Source organism: Stegostoma tigrinum, chromosome 28 (genome assembly GCF_030684315.1).
Source record: "Stegostoma tigrinum isolate sSteTig4 chromosome 28, sSteTig4.hap1, whole genome shotgun sequence".
NCBI classification, from domain to species: Eukaryota; Metazoa; Chordata; class Chondrichthyes; order Orectolobiformes; family Stegostomatidae; genus Stegostoma; species Stegostoma tigrinum.
In genome coordinates this window covers 18434898-18461457 of record NC_081381.1, presented here as the reverse complement: position 1 = coordinate 18461457, position 26560 = coordinate 18434898, and the positions used below count along the sequence as shown (strand labels likewise).

Genomic DNA, 26560 nt, shown 5'->3' with positions numbered 1-26560 from the left:
CCAGAAGGCAGTGAGTGTCTGCTGTCAGGTGCCAGCTGTACAGCAAGCAAGAGGAGCCTATTAAAAAAGACAGCTGCTTGGATGTGTTTCTTTCCCCCTCCCCCATGGGGAACATGTTTCGCCTCCACTTGATGCTCACAGCGTTACAGCTGAAATCAGAGTGCACGCTGATGACTGGTGATGATCTGTACCCCCAGCAGTCAAAACAGTCTTGAGCCTGGTGCTTGGGTTTCATGGACAGCCCTGATGGGCTCAGATTTAACAAAATGTGCTGAAAATATGTTTCACAAATGCAACAATGAATAAAGAGCTTTGGCAATGTCAAGCATCCACTAGGACAGGAAAGAGGTTAATGTCTTTCTCTCACTGCAAAGGCATAAGGAGCAGAGGGACAGGACATGTCAGATGTAGGAGGGCTAGGGGTTGGGTATACCCTACTCCACTACCTGAAAACTCAGGAACGTTGCCTCTCTGTTGATCACAGCAATCTTACTGCCATTTAACTGCTTGTGGTGGGTCAACTGGCATGAAGGATGGTACTTCTGTCATTGACTTGTGTACATGTCCTGTCTATGACTGACCGGTGCCAGGAGACACAATGGTCAGGACTGGTACAAGGGTCCCCAGAGCCTAGGAGGGGATCAGTGCTTGGGTGGGAGTCCCCAGAAGGAAGGCAAACGTTAAGGGGGGGGCAGCGTGTTGGGAAGCGGGGGGAGGGGCGTGTCAATTTTGATGCAGAAACCAGGGTGGGGCCGGGGTGTAAACATGGAGGATAGGCCTCTGAAGGGTGAACTGGGCGAGGGGGGGGGTCATGCTCAAAGCCACAAAGATGACCCTCGAGGGAGGCAACATAACCTTGCTTCGGGTATGGGGACCTGCCAGCACTAGCCCAAAACCTCTGCTTCAAACATGAAGTCTCCGAGTGGTCAAAAACGTGGCCACTTAAAATGTCTCAAATGTGGCAAGGGTGCATGAGAAGCAGTAGGTCTTGCCCGCTCCCTGTAACATTACTGACAGGTTGGCATGTGGGGGCAGGAAGGCAGCAGAAAGGTTTCCTGGGGAAGTCGAAGCCATTGCCCACAAACCTGTCGGCAAGGGGAGACTGGGCTTCATAAACTTCTGCCCCCAATCTAAATCGTTGGGATGTAGCAGAGGGATGGAATTAGTGCATATGATGAAAAGCAGAGCAACAAGATAACTTGGGAGGAAGAAGAAGAATTTTAACAAAATGTTGAAGACATTCAACTGCTATCTTCTTCTGCAATCTTCCACCTCCCACAAAAAAATCCTCACCATCAAAGCACTTTGTTTAGCTTTCCATTTTCTAGCATATCCTTTATACAGAAAAACAAAGTCTAGATGCTTTGTAGAGCTTGCAATTCAACTTCAAAAAAACAGGTTCTATTTATTTCGATCCCAGTTAGTCCTTTGTTTCACTATTTACAAGAAAATCTCAAAGCAGATGAGTACAAAATTTTCAACAGAGAAGAAAGTTAAGCCCATCACCAATCTTGACATGCTTCAAGCGCCTGATACAGTAAACAGCCAGACAAAATCCTCCAGGCACATGAAAGGTTTTTTGGATCCAATTAGCTAAAAACTGCATTATCAACATTAATTATTAAATTTGGTGTCGCACAGTAATCGACCAGAAACAATGCTCAAGTAATATCACAGCTGTGATTTATTTATAACGGCGGGCTAACTTATCTTAATCTTTTAATAATTACAACAAACAAAATAAAAAGGCACCCTTCTGTCACATTGCCGAAATAAATGAAACAGGAAAGAAAGTGTGCAGAGAAACTGAACTGGCCAAGTGCCAATATTGCTAATAATTGCTTTGGGTGGCAAAACAACATTTTAATTTGCCTAATAATATGCCAGAGGAACAGTATCACAACAGCGTGTTGTTTAAAGTTAAGACTGTTCAAAGTAGGTGTCTGAAATTAACATAGAGCATAAACTAGTGTTTGAGATTGACTGTGATTTTCTCATCGGTGATAGGTTGAGGTACTATTGGAGCTACCTTTCATGTTGATATGCCTGTGGCCTTTTTCAGAAATAGCAGCTTATAGAACGGAATGAAGGTTTAAACTTTCCTGTCATCTAGATGCTTGGGAGATCGAACATCGGCCACGATGATTTACGCACTTTTCTTCTGATGGCTGAAGAAACTTCACCGTGTCAGAATATATTTATTAAAAATAAATGTGGGGGCTGGCTGATGGGCTTAAAATATGTCTGACATTCAGTTGCACAGAACTTACAAACAAAAACAGAATTTGCTGTCGAAACTCAGCAGAACTGCTCCGAAGATGGAGTTAAAGCGGTAACTCTTGTTTTCTCTCCAGAGATGCTACTGGACCTGCCGAACTTCTTCAGCAAATTTCTGGTTTTGTTTGTTCCAAATCTCCAGCATCCATAGCTATTTGTTTCATTTTAGGATAGAATTTATATCTTGGCATTTTATGCCTCTCCCCACTCTCCTCAAAAATCTTAAAAGGAGATGAACTCTTTAACCACACCTTTGGCCATGTACTTCTAAGTCTCTCTGCTGTGGTTCAATGTCAAATGCTGTTGGATACTGCCTTGGGATGATGCATCATATTAAACACATTAGAACGAACTGCGGATGCTGTAGATCAGGAACAAAAACAGAAATTGCTGTAAAAACTCAGCAGATCTGGCAGCATTTGTGAAGGAAAAACACAAGAGTTAACGTTTCGGGTCAAATGACCCTTCCTCAGCTCAGCATGCCTAGCAGGAATGTGGCAGTGAGTTAAACACTAAATTAAAGCCGAAAGAAGTGCGGATGCTGTAAATCAGGAATAAAATTCTGAGTAAGGGTCACTGCACCCGAAATGTTAACTCTTGATTTTTCCTTCACAGATACTGCCAGACCTGCTGAGTTTTTCTAGCGACTTTATTTTTGTTACATAAACAAACAAGTTGGTTTTGAGTGCTAATGCTTCCTGCATTACACAATGCATGAGCCAGCCTTTACCCCAAATCCCATGGCCAGTACTGACTTGCAGCTGTAATGTCTGTGTACCAAGAGGAGTGATGATAGATTTCAGGTTATTTAAAACACAGGATCGGAGATATTCAGGTTTAACGTATTCCTGAAACTGAGCAATTCAGCTTACTACGAGGAGCTCCAAGGATTTTCACAATGCTTTGAGGGCCACATTCTGTGAATCATTTCCATTTTTGCATGATTACAAGTTCATAGTTATTCTTAAAATTCAGGCAAAGTTCAAACAGTGCATCTGAGCAAAACACTCATTTAAATTTCTTTCACCTGCGATTTGCAAAGTTGTTCCTTTGCATTTCAAATAAAGTGCTCACTTACCATCCTGTGATGTTGCAGGGGCAGGAGTGAACTTAATCACAGGTCTATCTGGAAACAAAAAGAAAAACGGCAAGCCATTACAATCGAGTCAATGTAACCAAAGAATTGCAAGCTGCAGCATGGGACTCGCACTGCAGAGAGGACTCAAGTAGGAGAAATTGCAACGCTTAGCCCAAAGCAAAACATTGATTTACATCATTCCCTGTGAATTTATAGATCATTTTATGGTTCATTGTGTTTCTCCAGTGTGTCTTTACAACGAACATTAGACAGACCTCTGTGGAAGAACATTTATAGGCGTAATGGACACTGTCGAAGCAGTCTGTCACATAGTTCCTTTCTAACCTCTGGATGGGCACATTTTAAAAAAACTCAACTACCAACATTTGTTTTGAGCAGTGAACATCAAACTTCAAAATTATTTTTCGACTACAAAGGAAACTGGTGACCTAGAGCACCGGCAGACAAACAGTACCTCAGTCAAGTGGCTATGCTTCACATTAGAGTCTAGTCAGCAAATATTAGCAATGTAATTAATGGAACTGCAGCCCAAGCTCACTGACCTTATCTCAACCGCACACTGTCAGGCAGAGATAACCAGCTAATGATCGGGAATGGGAACAACAGTTTTCTGCCTCATCAAGACACTGAGGACAGTTCTGTGGGCAAACAGCAGTGAATCAGTGAGCACCTTGGAAGCAGAAGGTTGTGTGCTGTTGGTTTCATACCAGGCTAATGCTGTACCATCAGTCATCAAGACATTCAGTTCAGGCTCTGTCTGCCTTTTCATGTGATTGTTTAAAAAAAAGACCCCAATGAAACTCCTCAAAACCGATCTGGATCATTTTTGTTAGGGTGCAGGTCAACAGTATCATTTTAACAGATTATCTGGCCATTTCTCTTACTGCAGCCTGTCCTAGTGACTGCATGTCAATTGATTGCTGTGATTTCTACATCACAAATGACCGCACTTAAAAATTGGCAGCAAATCACTTCAGGGGCACCCCAAACGGTGAGAGGCGCTACAGAAATGTTGCAGGTATACCCAAGCATGGACGTACTGGGAAAAGCAGGAGCTGGATTTAATGGGAGGCGACAGGGACCTGCCCTGCAGCTGATTGACCCACCTTACCTATGTTGGGAAGGCCAGCAACGTGAGTGCCACTCAGACATTAAACAGGTTAATGGCTGGGTCTTCCAGTAGGATCAAAGAGGCTGGGGTGGAGACAAAGATCTCAGCTATTGAGAACTGCTGAGTAGTACAAGGTTGACAGCTCTGCTGTACCCAAATAGCCGTTGCTGAAATTACATCCACCATTGAGGAAGGAAATGAGGTTGGTAGGAATGGGACGGTGGGATAGAGCTGATGAGTGAAGGGAGAATCAGTTGAAGGATTGGGGAGGTGGTTGACTCTTGATGGGCCCTCCTTCTTAAAGCTGGATCACTTGATCAGGCACTGTGTGCCTTTCAATGAAAAGCACCCTCATGCCTGAAGATTACGAGCAAACACGACAAGGTCTACTTGTCATGTATCCCCAACATGAGAAGCTGTTCAATCACTATGGGGTTAATTCCAGAGATGAAGCGCTTAACTGATCAATAACGGGGATGGCAGTGGTGGGGGGGAGCAGAGACAGAGATAATGCTCACTCTGGCATTCCTGCTCCTGGCTGGAGGGATCCCCATCTATCAAATTCCCACCCAACTAACTGCCACAACTCCACCAAGCAATGGGAGGGCAGTAAATTCCACCCCACATATTGAGCATCATTTGCATCATTTGATGTAATTTTTTTCAGGAAGCATTTGCTTCAGCTTTTCAGTGAGTTGATTCAAATACTTTTCATTTATGTCTGAAATGTAAATAAACAGTGACCATTCACTGCAAGCCCCAGGCATGGGAAGAGTCCCATGTTCAAACACTGCTCTACTCTTTTTGACTTAAAATAAAATCCTCTACACTGTCCTCACCAAACACTCCTAGGACAAGGACAGCATGGGTTTTGATACAGAGCAAAGCTTCCTTGAGACTATCCCCATTAAATACTCACAGGACACAGATAGCATAGGATTTGATACAGAGCAAAGTGTCCCCAACTGTCTGTGTGGAGTTTGCACATTCTCCCCATGTCGGCGTGGGTTTCATCCGGGTGCTCTAGTTTCCTCCCACAGTCTGCAGATGTGCAGGTTAGGTGGATTGGCCATGCTACATTGCTCATAGTATTCAGGGGTGTGCAGCTTAGGTGGGTTATAGGGGGATGGGTCTGGGTGGGATGCTTCAAGGGGTGGTGTGGGCTTGTTGGGTTGAAGGGCCTGTTTCCACACTGTAGGGATACAATGTTCTAAATACTCCTAGGACAAGGTCTGCGTGGGGCTTGGTATAGACTAAAGCTCCCTCAGCAAACACTCTCGGGGCAGGTAACAAACACTGCTCTATGCTGTATTATTGACCTGCAATGGTCACAGTAACCCTTGGAAGATCAGTCACAATTTTTGATCACCTCCAAACTATCCTCACCAATGTCCTTGCAAACAGTTAGGAAAAGATTATTTTGTCGAAGTGATGCCCATGTGGCTGAATAACCGGCCAACATTCACTGCTTGGACTCACACATGAAGGATTGCCACTCTCAGCATCGACACCAATGGAGTCATACCCAGCAAGGATCTGTTCCTCTATAAAGGAAAAGATGTGAAGAAAAGAGGGGAGGAGGAAGAGAAAAGAGATGGAAAACAGAAAAGAAAATGTAGCAAGGCATTGTCTGCCCTTTTTCTTATCTATCAGCAAAGGCCAAGACCCTAAACCCGGTTTACTGAATGGTCACTGTTTATTTACATTTCAGACATAAATGAAAAGTATTTGAATCAACTCACTGAAAAGCTGAAGCAAATGCTTCCTGAAAAAATTACATCACCATGGCAACTCATTAACATATGAAACAATTATAAATAATAAAACACAAGCTGCAAATGATGGGAATTATTCAGAAGCATATTTACTTTTGCTGTTCCTATGGAAATAGGTCCCCAAACCATTTTAGCTTTGACATCCCAGGTTTGGGGGTTCTCACAGTTAAACATCTTTGTTGCACTGGAAGATCTCTTGGGTCTTTTTATCATTTCCAATACTATCCCTTAACTAAATCAGAAGTGCACTTATAAAGCTCGAGATTGGTGAATTCACACAGCTACATTAGGATAATCCCACTTCAAAAGCACCTCACTCACAGTAGAGGGTGTGAAAGATACTAGATAAACGCAAGCTGTGTGAGGCACTCTTCCACTAACTGAATGTAGCTAAGCAGAGACGATTCAGTACCCCCTCAAATATTGACACCAGGATTTAAAATGAACTGGTGACGCTGGAAGACCTATAATGGTGTGAGCAGAGGCATCCGTTGTCAGATGTTAGTCTTTGTGTTCCATTGAAGTAAACGAGGAAGGCAGATCATCATTTGTGTCTGCCCTCTCATAATTGGGTGTGCGTTACCCAACAGAGATCAAACAGAGAAAATGGTTCAATTCTCAAGGCAAGTGCAAAAATGTCATTTCACTCAGGGTCTGAACAACCATCAATCTGGCTCAAATACCAGCCAGGAAATGTTTAAACATTGTTATTTTGCGCTGTGGGTCAGAGGAGGCTGGGTTCAAATCTAGGTTGACAGTTCAGGACAATATTGAGGGAATGCTGTAGTGTCGGAGGTGCCGTCTTTTGGATTAGATATCAACACAATACATGGGTCTAAAAGATCCTGAGGTGGCATTTTGGAAAAGAACAGGGGAGTTTTACCCAATCTCTACACCAAAGTTCAACAGACTTGACACTTAACAGAAAACACTTAACAGATTATCTGGTCATTATTGCATTGCTGTTTGTGGGAGCATGCTGTGCATAAATTGTTTACTACGTTCCTATATTAATATAATGTCTACCCTTCAAAAGTACTTAATTGACTGTAAAGCACTTTGGCACAACCTCTCTTTATAGTAAAGTGGTTGACCTGTCCGTCTTCCCTGGACTGACCTATCCCCTCCCTACCTCCCCACCTATACTCTCTCCACCTATCTTCTTTTCTCTCCATCTTCGGTCCGCCTCCCCCTCTCTCCCTATTTATTCCAGAGCCCTCACCCCATCCCCCTCTCTGATGTAGGGTCTAGGCCCAAAACGTCAGCTTTTGTGCTCCTGAGATGCTGCTTGGCCTGCTGTATTCATCCAGCCTCACATTTTGTTGTCTTGGATTCTCCAGCATCTGCAGTTCCCATTATCTCTGATATAAATGTACATCTTTATTTTATTATCGACCTTATTTGAAATTTCTATTGTTAAGCAACTTTAATCCATAGTTAGACATGAAATGAATGGCTCTAAACATGCCAATTACAATCTATTTAATAAAGAGCAATTAATATGAGTAGACAACCAGCATTTATATTGTGGACATTTAAGAAAATTAATCCAAATAGAAAATCAAGACCAGCAATGTTTCAACTATTCTGCAAACTAAATTCTTACATTCATTCAACATGGAGGGGAGAAAGTTAAAAAGAACTAACATTGTATCCTTGGACATAAGGAAGGTTAAAGGTTAGGTGAAAAATATGACCTTTTATTCTATTTAATGACCCATTGCCTTCCTAATGGAATATCATTAAGCCGTGGCACTTATGCCAGTCACCCAGATGGCTGATATAATAGATTTTATGTCAACAATGTACCATGGGATTTTTGTTACATTTTGCAGTCAATGATAGCAATAATTGAACTACAGATATCATTTTATATCCATTTCATCATCATTTGTTGCCAACCAGTTATTACAAAGCATGAGCATATATTTGAACCATAAATCACAGCTAAGTTCTTCCATTATTTCAGCATGAATTCAAATAAATTGAAAAAATGAGTGTGTGCATCATAAAAGATCATGTTAGGGCATATCCATAAGTTCATTGAAAAGGCACAAGCCACTGGGCTGGCCCCATTCATGACATGTACATTATCCCATGTACTCTTACTATTCAACTGGGGCTGCTACAGTGTCTAACAGTAGAAAAGCGAGCTTCAACTGTGACTACAGGATTACATAGAGCGCTGACAGTGCCAACTACACTGGGTACCATGCCATATGAACCTCAGTGAGTGCATGGGTATCTAATGCTGGTCTCAGTTACATCAGCACAAACATGAGTTCTGCATGTACTAGCCTAGAATCTAGATCTTTTCCCAATGGCGTAGATTTGAAGTGGGAATTGTACACCTCTTAAATGTGACATAGACAATAAAACTGCAATTAGCATCACTTCTCCAGATAATTTTTCGAAAACCATGCTTGCTTGAACAGTGATGGGGAACAGATGAAGCTGGCACAAGGTAACGAGCCTAATGCAGTTAATATTGTAATGTAGGAAACGTGCCTGCTAATTTGTGTGCGATAAGATTGCATAAATGACAGTGAGACAAACAAGCAGCTATTTAGTGAGGTTAATTGAGGGGTAAATATTGGGCTAGGTGGCAAAGGAGAACTGCTCTACTGTTCACAAAACAAAGCCCTGGGATCTTTTACATCCGCTTGACAGGACAAATGGGACTTGGATCTCAAGCCTCATTCAAAAGTTGCCAGCACAACTCCTCCTGTGCTGTATCTGAATGTCAAGTGGGGACTATATTCTGTGGAGCATTGGAAGCTGAATGGTGACCTTATAGAGAGGCTTATAAAATCATGTGGGGCTCAAATAGGGTGAATAGCCTGGGTCTTTTTTTCCAGGGTGGGTGAGTCCAAAAGTACACAGAATAGGTTTAAGGTGAGAGGGAAAGATTTAAAAGGGTCCTAAGAGGCAACTTTTTCACACAGAGGGTGGTGCGTATATGGAATGAGCTGCCAGAGGACGTGGAGGAGGCTGGTACAATTACAACATTTAAAAGGCTTCTGGATGGGTATATGAACAGGAAGGGTTTAGCGGGATATGGGCCAAATGTCAGCAAATGCGACGAGATTAATTTAGGATATCTGGTCAGTGTGGATGAGTTGGAATGAAGGGCCGGTTTCCATGCTCTATGACTCTACGCTGACTCAGGAGGTGCTAGTGCTACTGAGCTGAAATTATAATCCTTTGAGCTCATCTTGAAATCCCTTCACAAGGATTTTGCCCAGCCTATCTCTACATCATCTCTTTCAAATCTCTCACTCTGGCCTTTTATTCATTCTCCTTCTGCCTTCCACCATTGAAAGATAGCACGGTCTTCAAATAGGTAGGCTCAATTCTCCAGAGCCCCTTCCCTAACTCCCTCCAGATCCTGCTATTTTCCCACTATCCTGAAAAAAAACTCAGGCAATCCTTTAGTCACTTTTCTAATGTCCATCTGGCTTACTATCCATTTATATATGTATTTTTAAAATTTTCTTCGTCTAGCCTTAGAGAGTTTCATATAGTGTAGACAGTGCAATTGTTTAGTTTGGGTCCCTTACCATCCTAACCTCAGGAATACTTCACAACCAATTCCTGTGTTCATCAGAACTCAAGATTAAAACTGAAAAGGCAAAACAAAGCACAAGAACTTTGCAGTTGAACATTTAAAATATATCTTGCTGGCAAGGCTTTGCATTTCAAACATACTAGGGTGAGGGAATCTGGTCTGGGCATCATGATAAAAGACTTTTGCTATAGTGGTTCTTTCTCATTCAGTTTGATTCTGTCAGTTACAAGTGCAGCTCAGAGGGAGAGGAAGACAGGAGGGCAGTGACTGAGGATACACTTGATCCAGGCACTGTACCATTAACTCACACTTCACCAATGCCATGGCTAAACTGATTTAATGCCACTCACGGCAAACTATCAGAAAGCTGGTTTGAAAAGGTGAATCCCTAAGAGACCAAGTTGAAATGATTCAGATCAAGCCTGTTCCATAGTTAGTTGAATATTGCGACTTTCTAAGCCACCCGTGTGCTTGTCTGTTGATTTAGAGTGACGCTGTAAAGCAATCATGAAAAGTCAAGTCATCCTGTACCCTAGATAGAGTCTTTGATAAGTTCATCATAATAATGAATGAAAAAATAGGCAAACTACTCTGGAGTAAAATGACATCCTTTCACATCACAAGCTTTTTTAAAAATTCTGTTCCCAGCTTCCTAACCCCTCTACAGGTGGAACTGACTCTTGTTGGGGTCCACAGGTGCTGGGCATACTGTTGTACTTTCACTCCTTCCAAGTGGCCCACTACAATCCATAGGTGTGGTCGTAAACCACAACCAGCCACCCCACTAAAATCCTCCTATTGTGTTCATCACCCCAGGGCTCAGAGCTATAAGTTCCTGAATTGTAATTAAGATAACTGTTTCCCCGCCCTTCTTCATCCAAAACCCTAACCTGGGGACAAGAATCCTGAAGCTAACTACATGATCCATGAAACAACTGGGCCATCAGGACAAGGCTCCCAAAAAAGAAATGAAATACAAATGACCAGATCCATCAAAGCATTTTACTCCCATTTATTTCAGATTTGCTTTAAATCATACCATATTGTATTCTATACTTGCGAAGATGTTAATTAAAACCTTTTAATGATCGCGTCTTCAAAAGAATAACATTTACATATAGAATGTCCTTTGGATCTTATGATATTGCAATTATTCCTTTGAAGACTGCAGTGACAGATCGACATCAAAAACATAGTGAAGACCTTTGAAGTAGTTGCTAAATGTTCCCATTTGGAATGGGTTCAGATGGGAGAGCTAAGCACCTAAAAGCTATGCTCTTTAATATAGTCTGTTACAGGGCTGCTGTTCATTGCCTTTACTTTTAAATTAGTTTCCCACAATCCTCTACTAAAATCACCCCCCCGCCCCATCCCCTATCATCCCATGTCAAGATAGAAACAGACCTCGAACAACCTCACCCAAAACCATTCCCTTCGTAAAGCCTCTGCTTAATGCTGCTTCCAGATCCATATATACTAATATGAACTCATGCAGTCACCTTGAGTGTAAATTATACATATAATTTCACTACATACTGTGGCATGGAATGTCACCAACCTGGTCCATTACAGGCTTCATCATACAATGTGTTTTGTGTAGCTGGTGTGTCTATGCAGGATGGCTTGAGGCAGGGACTGGGGAGCAGTAACATTTAATAACAGAATCTCACTGTACAGACAGAAATCATTTAGCCCGCCATGCCCATACTAGCTGTTTGAACACCACTTAGTCTCACTTCCCTGCAATTTCTCCAAAGAAGAGACCCATGACCTATAAGTTCCTGTTGATCAGTTTCACTTCACAAAAGGAGTTTTCTGGGCTATTGTCTCTGCTGTCCCAATGCTACTCATTTATTGGTCTCTCTTTTGGTGGGGTGGGGGTGTAAAAGTCTACTGTCTTAACTGCTGTTCCTTCTGATAAACGAATCCCAGTTAGTACAATATCAGCTAAAATCCAGACTTCGGCATGAAATAAGCGTAGCTATGCCACCTGCTTTACAATAACTACAAGTGCAACTGGCGAGACAGAGATTAAAAAAAAGTAACCCAAATGAATGATGTAACTCAGTCACACATGAGCAACATGACAGTTTAAAACACAGATTACTGCTGAATTCTACATTCAGCTGGGAACACCATTTGGAAGGTGGGAAAATAGGCAACATACAATTGTTGAGGAAGAGTAGGACAGCGAATCCCAGGGTCGAGGTAGCCAGCAGAATCAGACAGATGTTGCAGGGAATCATGAAGTAGCGGACGACCAGGGAGACTTTGTGTTGGTACAGCCTGCCCTGGTGTGCAGGTCCTGGGGGAAAGCGGCCCCCAGTCATGCTACACGCCGTTGTCCTGGCAACCCAAGATGAAGACGATTCCAGGTTCCCAGGTCTCAAGGCAAGAAACACAGCTTCTCAAATCAGCACTTTCATCCAACCTGCTCCTGGTTCACTGGCATGGCATTTAAGATTGTAATGAACAGGCCAAAGCTGGTCGAACATCTTCTGCCTCTCTTCAGTTAGCACAATCCCAGAGATAAATGCTCCATGTTACATTAACCCAGCCACTGATATGAACTCAATTCCCTTCTGGAGGCACACCACCAGTGAAAAGTAAACAATCCCCAGTCTTCAAGCGGCACATGTTGTGGAGACGTCAGTTCTATTACAGCAATGACAACTGGCCAACAGGTCCACACTGCATTTGAAAGGGCTGCCAGGCCGACAGCAATCTGCCGCTACCCCTTTCAAACTTAAACCAGGAAAAGGCACCACGCAAACACAATGGCTTCCTAGGGTCTGCTGACCATCAGAACGTGTTGGCAGAGAATGGTCTTCTTTCACACGCTCCTCTTTATGCACTATTAAGTAAAAGTGCCTTTTCGCCTCTATTTTCATTCACTCGTGAGCCAAGCTCAAGTCGTTTTTAAAAGGGACGACAGAAGTGGGATTCTGTCGAACAGCTCTACAGTGCAAATCTCGCAGCCCAAACACCAAGGAAGCCGTCAATAATTAGCGTTCTGGGGAAAATATTCGCAGCCCCTTGTTTTACCGCAACTCCCCCCCCCCCCCTTCAACACTTCCCGTCACAGAAACCGAGCAAGCATTAATCTCTCCCGTGTTCTTTCTCAAAACCCAGCCTCACTTTGCAGCATCAGGCCAGTCAGTCCTTATTGCACCTGGTCTTCATATCTCGCCTTGAGTTTTATTTCTGAGACAAGGGCTGGGAACAATTGGAAAGGTGCAATTTTTTTTCAGCTTACATGTTACTCCACAGACGCATGAAAAGATGGACAGCTCCACAGGAACCAAGTTTGGTGCTTTTAGAGAGAAAGAGAGAGAGAGAGAGACACACACAGACAATCCAGCTGGTGATTCCCCCCTTCCATGTTCAATTAGCAGAAGTGTCTCAAACAGAGCTCATCCCTGGAACATGCCTGGCTCGCTGGTGTGTCATTTTGCTGGTTTCAGAATTCCAAAGTGCTGAAATTTCACCAGTTGAAGCTGAAAAGAAAAAGTCCTCGGTTGTAAGTGGCGGTGAAATTGGGTCGATCTCTGCGTGTTTTCACCTCCGGATTGAAAGCTTTCTCTTCTCGCTTCAGAAACGCCGCTGAGTTTTTGTTTTAAATTTCCTCTCTCTCTCTCCGCAATCTGAGCACCAGAGGTAGGTATCTCCTTTCCAAAGCAGGTAATGAGGACGAGCGAGCCCTCGGAACAGTCGACACACCGAACAAGAGTTCTCCAGCTTTACACTCCTGCTTTTCCAAAACAAAAAAAAAGACTCAAAACGCTTTCCCCTCTCCGCTCTGCAATCAGACAGCCGTTAGTAACAAAGAGGAGCTTGAGAGAATCCTCTCCTCAACCTCCGCTGGGAGCGGAGTGTGCAAAAGGGAGAGACAGAATTAATCCGGAGCAGCTCCATTCGCCGCTAAACTCAGTCTGCACCCCTCCCCGCCCCTCAGCAGCATAACGCCTTCATCAACTGAAGACGCTGCTCTCATTGACAGACAGAAACTTCACATTTTAAAGGGCGGACGTGGAGACAAAAAGAAGGGGGTGGGGGTTGAGATAGAATGAGAGGGAAATAAAAAAAAAGCAGTGTAAGGCGAAGGGTGGAGTTAGCACCAGCTGTTTCGTAGTTTTCCGACGGCTGTGCACTTTGCTCAAACAGTCGCGTTAATAATTTTGTCCTTGTCCAAATGTAGGATGCAACAGAACAAGGGCGGGCGGGCAGGCAGACACACACAATAGAAAGCCTTTTAACACGCGACCGGGTCTCCAATTCCCTCGGCACCCGGAGCAACCAGAAATGCTTCGAGCCAGAGCTCACAAAGCAGTTTATGGGTTCAGCCTAGACTGGCAGCTGTCAGGGGAAACACAAAACCCAGAATCCCAACAATTCGGACTCTGTGGAGTCAGGTGGGGCTAACTTATCGGAATTAATCCCCATGATTTAAAACTGTGGCTACTCTCCTGCAGTACAATAGTGTTAAGTGCCCACAATAAGGTGAATGTTTTGCATAATATATTCATGGCTAAGCATCTCAGAGTTGTTACTTTCACTAGAGGATAGAGGGCTACCTTTCTGTGAACTGGCAGTACACATTGTTCATCAGGCATCGTCTCTGCTTTAAAGGTGGCTGTTTTTCTTCTTTATAATTTCCTGATGACACTCCAACAGCCTGAACCAATCCAAGGCCGCCCATTGTAACTCGCATTGATTTATTGTTGAGCTCATATATCCTCCCTGTGCGGCTGGGGTTGTTCACACTGGCTCTTCCTACCTGGGCAGTTTGCAGCCAGAATAGTCAAATGCTGAGCGGGAGCAAATTATTGCAGATGTTGGAGATCACAGCGGGTCAGGCAGTATCCGTGGAGAGAGAGAGCAAGCTAACATTTCGAGCCTCGATGACTCTTCATCAGAGCTGACGTGGTGTCGAGCATCATGCTCTGATCATTTAATCTGGACTATCAATATCCTTTCTCCCCTGCACTCCATTCCCCCAATTATAGCATAAATGCTCGTCCATGTTTCACGTCAGCTCTAATGAAGAGTCATCTCCAGTCGAAACGTTAGCTTGATCTCTGTCTCCGTCTCTCCCTCTGTCTCTCCATGGGTGCTGCCTGTCCTGCTGTGATTTCCAGCAGTTTTTGTTTTCAGAGATAAATCAAGTTCTGAGCCCGACTTGTATCAGTGGTGCAGCTCTGTAACATTAATAGCCTCGACTGTCAGTAGGACTCACAAACCAGCAAATGACCACACAAACGCAGTTCCCTAGCCCCCCATTCTATCACGCAGTGTAAATTAGGCTGATTCAGTAAATCAGTCTAATTATGAGTGACCACTAAATTAGGAGCAACTTTTCAGATGTTAGTGTCACTGTACTAGTAATCCAGAATGCCCAAGCTAATGTTGTGGGATTTAGTTTCAAATCCCAGAATGGCAGACGGTGAAATTTGAATCCAATAAAAATCTGGATTAAAAAGTGAGCCTAAGGGTGAACATGTAGCCACTGTTAATAGTTGTAAAAACTGAACTGGCTCGGTAATGTCTTTTAGGGAAGAAATCTGCCACCTTCATCTGGTCTGGCCACAAACTACTCCAGATTGACAGCAATATGGTTGACTCTTAGCTACGCCACAGACAGTTAGGGATGGGCAATAAATGTTGACAATGCCACATCCCATGATTTTTTTAAAAAACCATTAATGTATATGATTAATGTATATCTACCGAGCTTCATAGCAACTAATTTCTGGATAAGGATCCATTCTTAATGAAACACCAGAGCATTTTTTTTTAGCTAGACATTTGACTGAATCGATTCACTTTTGTTACACTGGCTTTGCCATGTTATAAGGAAAAAAAACAAAGGATTTACGCTTCCCAACAATGAATTGTGCTGATGGTTGGCATGTCAATTAGCTGCTTTGTTTCGTGGTGCCACATTCGAAGAGACAGGGAGTTGATCTTTCCATCAATTCAATAGAAAGACTGAGTTAACAGAAAAGCATGGATTCAACTTAGACATGTGGCATACCTTGGAAAATGATTTCACTTTTGGTGCAAACAAGAGTGAATCTACAAGAGATTTAGCAGATATCACATTGTGGGCTTAACATTTGAGCATCCATCCTTAACTTCTGCTTTAAAACTGATTTCCTGCTCCCTGCAAAACTAAATTTGCTGGTACATTAACAGACAATAATGACAGCAGTATAAGGTCACTGGAGATCATGCATTTGAAAGACTTGACTGAAGACTCGAAAACACCTACAAAGCCACTTACTGCACCTGACCCTGCAGCAGAACTGAGTGCTCAGTGGGTGTCAATTTTCAAAAACATGAAAAGCCCTGATAACATGCACAAAATAGCATAAGATCCTAAATGGCTGATCAGTCCATCTGTTTAATTACTGGACATCACCACAATTTGCCAAAAAGTGAATAACTGCTGTGATTCAGCTGGAGTTTCAGTAGCTCAAATTCCGCTCTCCCCTAAGTGCCTATCCATGGTCTGGCCAACTCAATATGCCCGTTTATTTAATGTCGCCGCCTTTCACCGAAGATAAAATAAAGAACTGTGGATGCTGAAGATCTGAAACAAAAACAGCAATTGTTGTTGTAATCGTTCTTCAGTTCTAATGAAGAATCACTGGATTCAAAACATTAGCTCTGCTTTGTCTCCACAGATGCTGCCAGACCTGGTGAGTTTCTCCAGCATTTTCTGTTTTTGCTGTTACCCATGAGGACATGAAGTTGCCTAAATTGCTCAAAACCTGCAAATTCAGTTTGTGTTGCACAAAAAAATGGGTACTGAAATCTACATTGTGAATGGAAATCTTATAAAAGCGGATCTTAGGATGACTGTTGCATAACATCAGTGATACATTATTTGTGTTAAACATCAAGTACACTCTATATTTAAACAAAGGGCTTGGAACCCTTCATTCTATAGGAAACAAATTACACTGAACAACAATGAGGTTCTGGATGGTCAACACTTGAAAATAACTGCAGCTGACTTGGTAACTCTCACAACTGAGTCAGTGGCTCTCAGGTCAAGTCCCACTCCAGCACCTTGATCCCCAGGCAATTCAGTACAGTCAGAAAGAGTGCTGAGTTGTTAGAGGTGCTGTTTCTTGGATGAAATTTTAATCTGAGGTGGTGCTTTCCTTATCGAAAGCTACTATTTTAAGAACAGGGGATTTAATATTTATTTCTCCATTAATTGCAGAGACAGTTCATTTGGTCTTTATGTCATTGCTATTTGTTTGAGTGTCCTGTGCACAAGTTAGCCTAATTGTTTCGTGCATTACATATGTTCTTGTAGAGTGCCAGCAGAAATTCGGCAGGTCAAATGACCTCCTTCTGTGTGGTAGTTATCCTAACCCTATGGATTACAACACACAGCTAACTTCCTGATGTACTTCAATATCAGTGGAGTGGCTGGAGATTATGAAAGACACTATGTAAATGCATGTGTAAGGTGTAGAATCCTTACTCTATGGAAACAGGCCATTAAGCCCATTGAGCCCACCCTGACCCTCAAAAGAGCAATCCACTTAGACCCCCCCACCATTCCTGTAACCCTGCATTTCCCATAGCCAATCCACTTAACCTGCACATATTTGAACTATGGGAGGAAACCAGAAAACTGAAAGAAACCCATGCAGACATGGGGAGAATGTGCAAACTCCACAGAGCCTTGAGGGTGGAATTGAGCTCAGGTCCCTAGCACTGTAAGGCAGCAGTGCGAACCACCGAGCCACCATGCCATCGTATCTCTGCTTTCTAGCCTTGGGATGTGAGCTTAAATCTATCTCAGAGCTGTGGAATAAAGGATTCTTCTATCTGTCACCTATTAGTCTCCAATGAGATTCATGTACAGCTACTAAAATGTGAATGACAATGTTACAAAAATGGAACTTTGGATGATTGTTGCCTAACCTGAGTAACACATTTTGTCAGTGTCCAAAGTCAACTATACCTCCTTCCAACAGTTCCAAACAGCAGTGGGCACAAGTCCCTAGAATTCATACAATAAAAACTAAATTGTATTCAAAAGAACACATTCAGACAGGTGTCAAAGTTCTACATTAAGTTTTACAGTATCAATCCTAGACAAGAGGTCAATGTTTTCTCAATGTTACTTAAAGAACAAACATGTCTAGATGGTCCATAATCAGCTTACTGATGGTCTGATGGTGGATAGCTAGCATCTGAGTTCCCCACATCTCCACTTTGCAATTGACTATAGTGTCAATAGTCATCAAAGGAAGCTTCCGATGTATGTCCTTTCATCACTCCCAACTAAAGCCTCTTACAGCCTCTATACAGAAAATACACACCACTGTGGTTACACCTACTCCTTGGCAATGTCAAGGTCTCAAATAGGAGGACCTCTCATCGCACGTTAGCCAATAGTTACCTTTGCATTTTGTGAACCTCTCAGGGCTTCTTTCCCTTCTGTACAAAAAAAGTCTGTTAATAAAATCACGATCAAAAACAAAGTTGCTGGAAAAGCTCCACAGGTCTGGCAGCATCTGTGAAGGGAAAAACAGAGTTAACGTATCAGGTCCGGTGACCCTTCCTCGGAGTACCAGGAAGGGTCACTGGACCTGAAATGTTAACTCTGTTTTTTTTTCTTCACAGATGCTGCCAGACCTGTGGAGCTTTTCCAGCAACTTCTGTTCTTGTTCCTGATTTACACCATCCACAGTTCTTTTGATTCTTATGTAGTCATTAATAGAATCACTGTTTGCTTGATCTAATGGTGACCAGACTGTGAAATCAAAGAGAGAAAGCAGTCCTGACAATCAGCAGGCTTCGGGAAGCCAGTAGCACAGTATTTGATACTTGAGCAGGGGATGAGCTTTCGGTAACTGGTTCTGGATTATCCATTTGTGCAATGTTGCAAGGAACACAAGATTAAAATGCAAATAATTTCCAAGTTAAAGGTCTTTCTACAAAATGTTACTTTCAGTAATTGATGCAGTTATCACTGTTGCAGCCGGGAAGACAGACAGAGCCACTGCAGGATTCTCCAGAACCACCTGTAGGTCAATCTGTAAATTACTGACAGGAGGCCATTCTAGAGGTGGGAAGGCATTTTGTTGATTTTATTTCTTGCCTATAAAGGAATAGATTTCTATTTGACATTATCAAACTAACTCAGCTGAATCTGCTGGTGACAGGCTGAACTGCCACTCAAATTCATGGCTCAGAATAGAAGGCAAACATTCTTTTGTGCTGTAACCATTGTCTGATTTTATGCATTTTCCAATGGCTTAACCCTTGCACTGCTGAGAAGTACATAAAGATCTTGCCTTTCCATTGTGCTTCTCATGATGTTCCCAAAGGACAGCTTGACAGGAGATGTGATTGCCTGGTGGTATTATCACTAAACTATTAATCTGGAGACTCAGGCAATGTTCTGCGGTACCTGGGTTCCAATCCTACCATGGTGGATAATGGAATTTAAATTTAATTAAAGTCTGAAGTTACTGTTGAGGGGAGAAACGTGTCTGTTTCACTAACAATGGTGGGGAAGCTACCATCCTTACTTGGTCTGGTCTGGTTTATCTATAACTGCAAACCAACAGCAATATGATTGACTCTTAGCTGCCCTCTTGGCAGGGATGGGAAATAAGTGCTGAACCAGGCAAGGATGCCTATATAGTACAATTTATTTTTTTAATGCCCTTTACAGCAAATTAATATTTGAAATATGATCACTGTTACAATGTGGAAAACGGATCAGTTCAGACACTACAAACTGCAATGAGATAAATGACTAGATAATCTATTTTAGTTTCAGGTGCTAAACAAGAATGAAATACTAGTCAGCGCACTGTGAGGATGGCCCTGTTCTTCATTAAACAGTACGACAGGGAACGTCATGGTCACATGAAAGGAGAGAGAGGTTGTCCATCTGGTGTCTCATCTGAAAGTCAGTACACCCTGACAGTGCAGTGCTTCCTCAGAAATGCGCTGGAGTGTCAGTCTGAGATGGATGGTCAAATTTATGCAGTGTATCTAAACCTTTTGCTTCACAGGCAAGAATGCTACCACTGAGCAAATGGCAGCTAATACAAAGGAATCCCACCAAGGGTTTTCTGGGTCTAGTTCGCTGATCACACAATGCTGCACACTTCCATTTGCCATCAATAAAACAGAAGATAATGGAACTAGTTTCAAGGATTTGGAATATAAATGAAGATCACAAAGTAGATATGCCAAAACAAAAATGTTGGAAGGAGCTAAGAGTGAGAGGTAACTTATGGAATACATTTCTCTCATACAATATTTTAAAACATTTTAAATAGCAATTTTACAGAACCTTTGTTAACTCAGTGCTTAAGTAATCTATTGTTAACATATGAATACCTATTTAAATACTGACATAGAGATTCAGTACTTCTTTGTCAAATCCATTATCATTTCCCTATCTGCCTCTGTAATGCTTCAGACATTTCTTGAAGTGTGGCAACTCCTTTGAGTACAGTAGCAGCCAATCTTTTGTTATTTTAAAACTCACCAGACTTTAACTTTAGTTATAACTGAGGGAAACTACTTATGAAAGCTTGCCACTGTGATCCTATTACTAGGATATGCCAAACTACTAAGAGAATTGCACACCGAGTTTCACAGCAGGTGGTTTCGGACAGCAAATATTGGAAACCAATTTCAAACTTTACACTTGAAAAGTTCTCAAATCCAGTGCTGAAGTGCAATTCATTTTTCTCTCTCTCATTTTCTTGTCTTGCCTTTCGAGGTTTGGTCACTTGCATTCTGGGATGGCTGACTGCAATTAAACTAGTTACTTGCAATTCATGGTTGCCATGACGGGGGAATGCTATCTGTGCAGACTCAATGGGCTGAATGGCCTCTTTCTGTTCTGTAGGGATTCCATGATTGCATTTGTATCAGAGATAATGGGAACTGCAGATGCTGGAGAATCAGAGATAACAAATGAACACAGCAGGCCAAGCAGCATCTTAGGAGCACTGCTTGGCCTGCTGTGCTCATCCAGCTCCACAGTTTGTTATCCCATGATTGAGTTTGATCAGTTATGCTCAGTCAGCCAATGTTTGGAGCAGGCCACCTCTCTTGGTGCGCAGTGTTTTTGGTAAAATTACACAGGGAGTATGGCTGTTTCCATATTTAAATACCTGTATTGGAAACAGTACAGTGAAGGTTCAGTCGATTGGTCCCTGGTAGGTCAGTCTGGGTCAACTGGGCTTTTACTCTCCAGCGTTTACAAGAATAACGGGGTGATACCATTAAAACATACAGGATTCTGAAGGTGCCTGACAGAACAGACACCAAGAAGTTACTCTGCAGGCTGGAGAGTCTAGAACATGGGGCTGGGGTGAACAGAAATCTTTTCACGCAAAGGATTATGACCTTTGGAACTCTCTACAGCAGCATATGGTGGTGCTGCACTGCTGAATATGTTCAAGGCTGGGACATGCGTTTGTTTGGCTCCTCAATGAATTACGGGCTATGGGGAGCAGATGGGAAAGAGGAGCTGAGCCGGAGATCAGCTGCGATTGTATTGAAAGGGGGAGTAGACAGGACAGTCAGTATGGTCTACTCCTATTTCTTCTGTACCTTCCAGTACCTCACCTAAATTGTAAGAGAGTGAAGGTATGTAGCTTGTTCTGATAAGGAGGGATGGACAATCAACCAGGAAACCATCATCACCCTGTGTCTACGTACAAGATGAGGACATCAATCCAGTCCAAAAACTTTGCCCTCTCTAGCTCAAGGAATTGAAGCCAGTTCCAGCATGTCCGGGCTGACAATAACATACTACCTTTGCCTATGCAGCTCAGTGACCAGTGAATTGACCTCCTGCATTAATATTGAAAAATCAGGATGCAGGAGCATTGCTCCTCACTGTAGCCAGTGCACCACACACGTCTGTTATTAAGGTGATGAATGCACACTTCATTGTGCAGCAATGTGCATGAACATAAATGCCATGTTTCAATCTGCAAATAAAATTAGCAAATAGTCTGTGAATGACACTGGCTACAAAGTTAAACTATTGTTTCTCGGATTACAGTACCATGAGCCCTTCCCACAAGCAGTGTGGCAGCATGACACTAAGATGCTGCAGTGTACACTGTCTGTTATATAACATTGATAAGCTGAGGTGTACAATAGCATCCCCTTGTGATCTGATCTAAGTAGTCAGTCTTTTACAGGAAGGCTTTCAAACCCAGTCTGAAAACAAAACACTTGCCACAAGAAGGTCAAATAGGAACAGTTAATCCAATTTATTTCACAGCAGGATGAACACGCAGAACAATGGTGATGATGGAAATAAATTAATTCAAACAATGCAACTTATCTTAATAATAGAAAAATAATGAATTACCTGCCTCAGGAGTGGGTCAAAACTACTTACAAATCTTCAAAGGAATTCCTAATCTCTGTTTGCCTTCTGAATGTAGCCAAAGCTTATCCTCTCAGCTTTACTTTAAAAACCTAACTGACTACATCTTTCGTGGACCTGACAATCTACTGTGCCTTCGTCTCTAATAATATCTCCCAGAGGTGGAAGGGATCAAAGACTGCTCAACACACTCAGAGCAAGGTGCTTATCAACAGGCAAGTCAAGCCAATGTGTTGGCTCTCCTTTTCATCTTTGGCGAATATATATTAACAACCATTCATTCACGTATTTTTTTTTAAGAAACACCAGTGTGTAAATCATGCTTTAAAACCCCAACATTCAAAAGACACCTCTTCCCTTATCATAGAATCCCAACAGTGTGGAAGCAGGCCATTCGGCCCATCATACCACACTGACTCTCCAAAGAGCATCCCACCCAGACTTACTCTATCCCTGCAAGGCTGCATCGCCCATGACTAAGCCACCTAGCCTGTGCATCCCTGGACACTACAGGACAATTTAGCATGGCCAACCCATCTAACCTGTACATCTTTGGACTGTGGGAGGAAACCAGAGCACGCAGAGGAATCCCATGCAGACACAGAGAGAATGGACAAACTCCACACAGACAAATGCCCGAGGCTAGAATCGAACCCAGGTCCCTGGCGCTGTGAAGCAGCAGCGATAACCGCTGAGCCACCATGCGGTTGGAAAAAATGGGCTAAAATGGTGACAGGTGTGACCAAGATCAGTGATATAATATCAACCAAACTTTAAACTAAGGGCTGTTAGCGGTATATTTGCACCTCCAGTGTATCAGCTGTGGAGCGGCATCCATGAGGAAAACAGGAATTGAGGGGTTTGAAGGAACAGAAAATATATTAATTCCACTGTTCCCGCAAATTTATTAATGCTTTGCAACAGTAGAGTGCATTGTAAATGTGAACACAGAGGTTGCAGCTAAAGGAGAGCTGCTGGTAGAAGTGCCAGTCATAACTAAAATTCAGTGACCAATGAGTTACAGGTCTCTGCGCTCAGTGCAATGCAGCAGCACAAATGCTTGGAAAAAGCAACTAGGAATCCTTTGGGAATTATGAAGCACTGTGTATGTCACACTGAAATGCACCATTGAGCCACAGTTAATGCGTTCCTTAATGATTGATTTTCTGTTTGAACACTGTGCTCTTGGCTGTAGTGTACCACAGATGCAGAACACAAACTCCACATAAAAGGTGCTTGTTTTTGGGATTAAGCAGTAAATTCCCTGAAGGTACTAAATTTTGGCAAAGGGATGCGACAAACTAAATAAACGTTGGGCTGGACAGGACAACAGGTAGTCAAAGGTAACAAGGTGTGGGTCTGGAGGAACACAGCAGGCCAGGCAGCATGAGAGGAGCAGGAAAGCTGATGTTTCGGATCTGAACCCTTCTTCAGAAAATCCAGACCTGAAAAGTCAGCTTTCCTGCTCCTCTCATGCTGCCTGGCCTGCTGTGTTCATCCAGCCCCACACCATGTTATCTCAGACTCCAGCATCGGCAGTTCCTACTATCCCCATGTAGAGTTAAAGTGAGCCAGACTAGTTTTAATATCTCTGATTAACAAAAGAACGTGGTTTGGAGGAGATTTTGTTTTCATGAAGCAGTGAATTGTTAAAGTTGGAAATACATGCCTGAATTGGTGATCAGGTAGATTCAATGGTGATTTTCAAAAGGGAAATAAGACAACTGCCTGAATGGGGAAAATCGTAGGATTATGGTGAAAGAATCAGTGAATGAGACAAACTGACTAGGACTTTCAATAAGCTAGGCAGACAAAATGGGCTGAATAGCCTCCTCCTGCATTGTCAGATTCTATGATTTAATGATGCAGAATGAAAGGCCCTTATGATTCGCTGGGAAGTCTGCACTAACTTAAGTTAATAATATAGCTTTCCGTCTCATTCATCTCATTGCCTTCGCTGTCAGTCTCGCTGCTGAACTAGAGGGTTGTAGGTTCTCAAGACCCACTTCAGTACAAAATTCTAATCTAACAAACCATTGCTGTGATAAGGGCATGCCACACCCTCAGCAGCACTGTTATCCACATGAGATGGGAGGCTTGGGGCTCATGGTGGCTCAGTGGTTAGCACTGCTGCCTCGCAGTACCAGGGACCCGGGTTTGATTCCACCCTCAGGTGACTGTCTGTGTGGGATCTGCACATTCTCCATGTGTCTGTGTGGGTTCCCTCTCAACGATCCAAAAATGTGCACGTTAGGTGGAATGGCCATGCTGAAATTTCCCATAGTGTCCAGCAACATGCACAATAAGTAGATTAGACATGAGAATTGCAGCATTACAGGGATAGGGTAGAGGGATTGTTCTGGGTGGGATGCTCTTTGGAGGCTTGGTGTTGATTCGATGGGCCAAGTGGCCTACTTCCATACTTTACGGGTTCTATTTTAAATCGAAGTCCTGGCTGCCCTCTTAGATAGATGCAGTAGATTCCCTTCAGGAAGAGCCAGGGCAGCTTTCCCCAACACCCTACAGGTTAGCTGACAGGTTTCCTATATTACAACAGTAGCTACACTTCAAAAATACTTCATTGACTGTAAAGTGCTTTGGGACAACCAGTGAGAGTGTGAGAGGTGCTATATAAAGGCAAGCCTTTCTCTGGTCTTCTCATTTGATGACATTACACCCACTGCCCCTACTGGCTCAAAGTAGCACAGCAGCTTGGCCCAAATGTTTGGTTCTGACTGATTCAGAGAAGTACAGCCAACTGAGTGGGGGTGAGCTAATCAGAGATACCAGAGGGATTTGCACTACACAACCAACTAAGTAAGTGCACAGCAAGAGGCCAAAAGGTCAGGGACAAATAGTCTAAGATCAAGGGCTGTTCTCAGCCAAAATGGAGGGGGAGTTGGTTAATTTCCCTCTCAATCACACACCAAGACAATACTGCTGTTGATTATTTGAACTGATCTAATGTGCAACGTGCGTGGGAAGTGAAAGGTACAAAAGAACAGCACAGAAGAAAAAGACACACCAACAGTAGCACCAAAAAGCAGGATGTGGAGGTGCTGGTGTTGGACTGGGGCGGACAAGGTCAGGAGTCACCAGGTTATAGTCCAACAGGTTTATTTGAAATCACAAGCTTTACCGACCAGACAAACTGGCAGACATATATCTGTTATCATTTACTTTAAATTAATATTTTAATCTGCGTCCGTTGCCATTTCTTGTGACTTCAAAATAAAATAATAATTTAGATGCATTTGAGTACACATGCTAATTCTCAGAAAAGTCATTAGTAGAATTATTTTTCCTTTTCCATTCTGTAGCAAGACATAAAACTCTATTGAAATAACAAGGTGTAGAGCTGAATGAACAAAGCAGGCCGAGCAGCAGCAGAGAAGCTGGAAGATTGAAGTTTTGGGCCTAGGCCCGAAACTTCAGCCTTCCTGCTCCTCTGGTGCTGCTTGGCCTGCTGTGTTCATCTAGCTCTACACCTTGTTATCTCAGATTCTCCAGCATCTGCAGTTCCTACTATCTCTGAAACAATTTTAACCCCACAGCAAAGCCTCTTCTAAGGATGCCTACCCTGAAGAAGTTACCCTCCTCCCTCCAAATAAACCTCAGTGGATCTCTCTCCTGCTGCAACTCTCTTGTAATCTCTTTGGCCTTGAAACTGATCTACCACATCCAGAAGCAAACCAGGTACCACAGCCACATCACCTTTCTTAGTACCTGCCTACAAAACCAGATCATCTCCAATGGACTACAGTCCACATTCAGGCCTTCCCAATTTGGTCCCAACCGTGACAATGTCTACATCCAGAACTTTGAGATCCTTCAGAAGCGTTTCTCCCTGCAACTCCTAAAACACACACTCGCAGCAATGCACCGACATCTTCTGGCACTACAATCCCAGCTCAGATCCTCCATCTCCCAGACCTGTAAAGGACCTCTCCTGTTTTTTATTCCTCGTAGGAACTCACAATACAACTCAGCTTTATTCGGCACAAAATTTGGCCTGCTGTGTTCATCCAGCTCTACAGCTTGTTATCTCAGATTCTCCAGCATCTGCAGTACCCACTATCTCCGACTCTATTGAAACGACTGATTGACCAAGTTTGTACAATGAAATGCCTCGAGAAAATCAGTGAAACCTTCCCAGTTTCATTTGCTCTATCCTTAATGAATCTTTCCCCTGCTATCTCTAGCTCCCATTTAGACTCTGTGTCTCACAGTAGTGTCCTGCCCCTTCACTGTGACTGAGTGCACGCTGCTATTCTGAGCATGTTGCCCAGGTCAGAAGTCCATTTGCTCCTCTTTGCTGGTGTTACTGGAT

General features: G+C 42.9%; 1 protein-coding gene across 9 annotated transcripts in view; it reads right to left on the bottom strand.

Moving 5' to 3' along the window:
* The window catches only part of agrn (agrin), a 545020-nt gene that overhangs the window by 261643 nt on the left and 256817 nt on the right, over positions 1-26560 (bottom strand). For 6 of the 9 annotated variants that reach the window (XM_048561783.2, XM_048561787.2, XM_048561785.2 and 3 more), the window contains one exon: positions 3356-3403. In XM_048561783.2, the coding sequence (XP_048417740.2) occupies positions 3356-3403 (48 nt within the window). Of the gene's footprint in view, positions 1-3355; positions 3404-11997; positions 13848-26560 lie in introns of those variants that run through there. The other 3 variants (XM_048561790.2, XM_048561793.2, XM_048561794.2) reach the window with 3 other exon arrangements.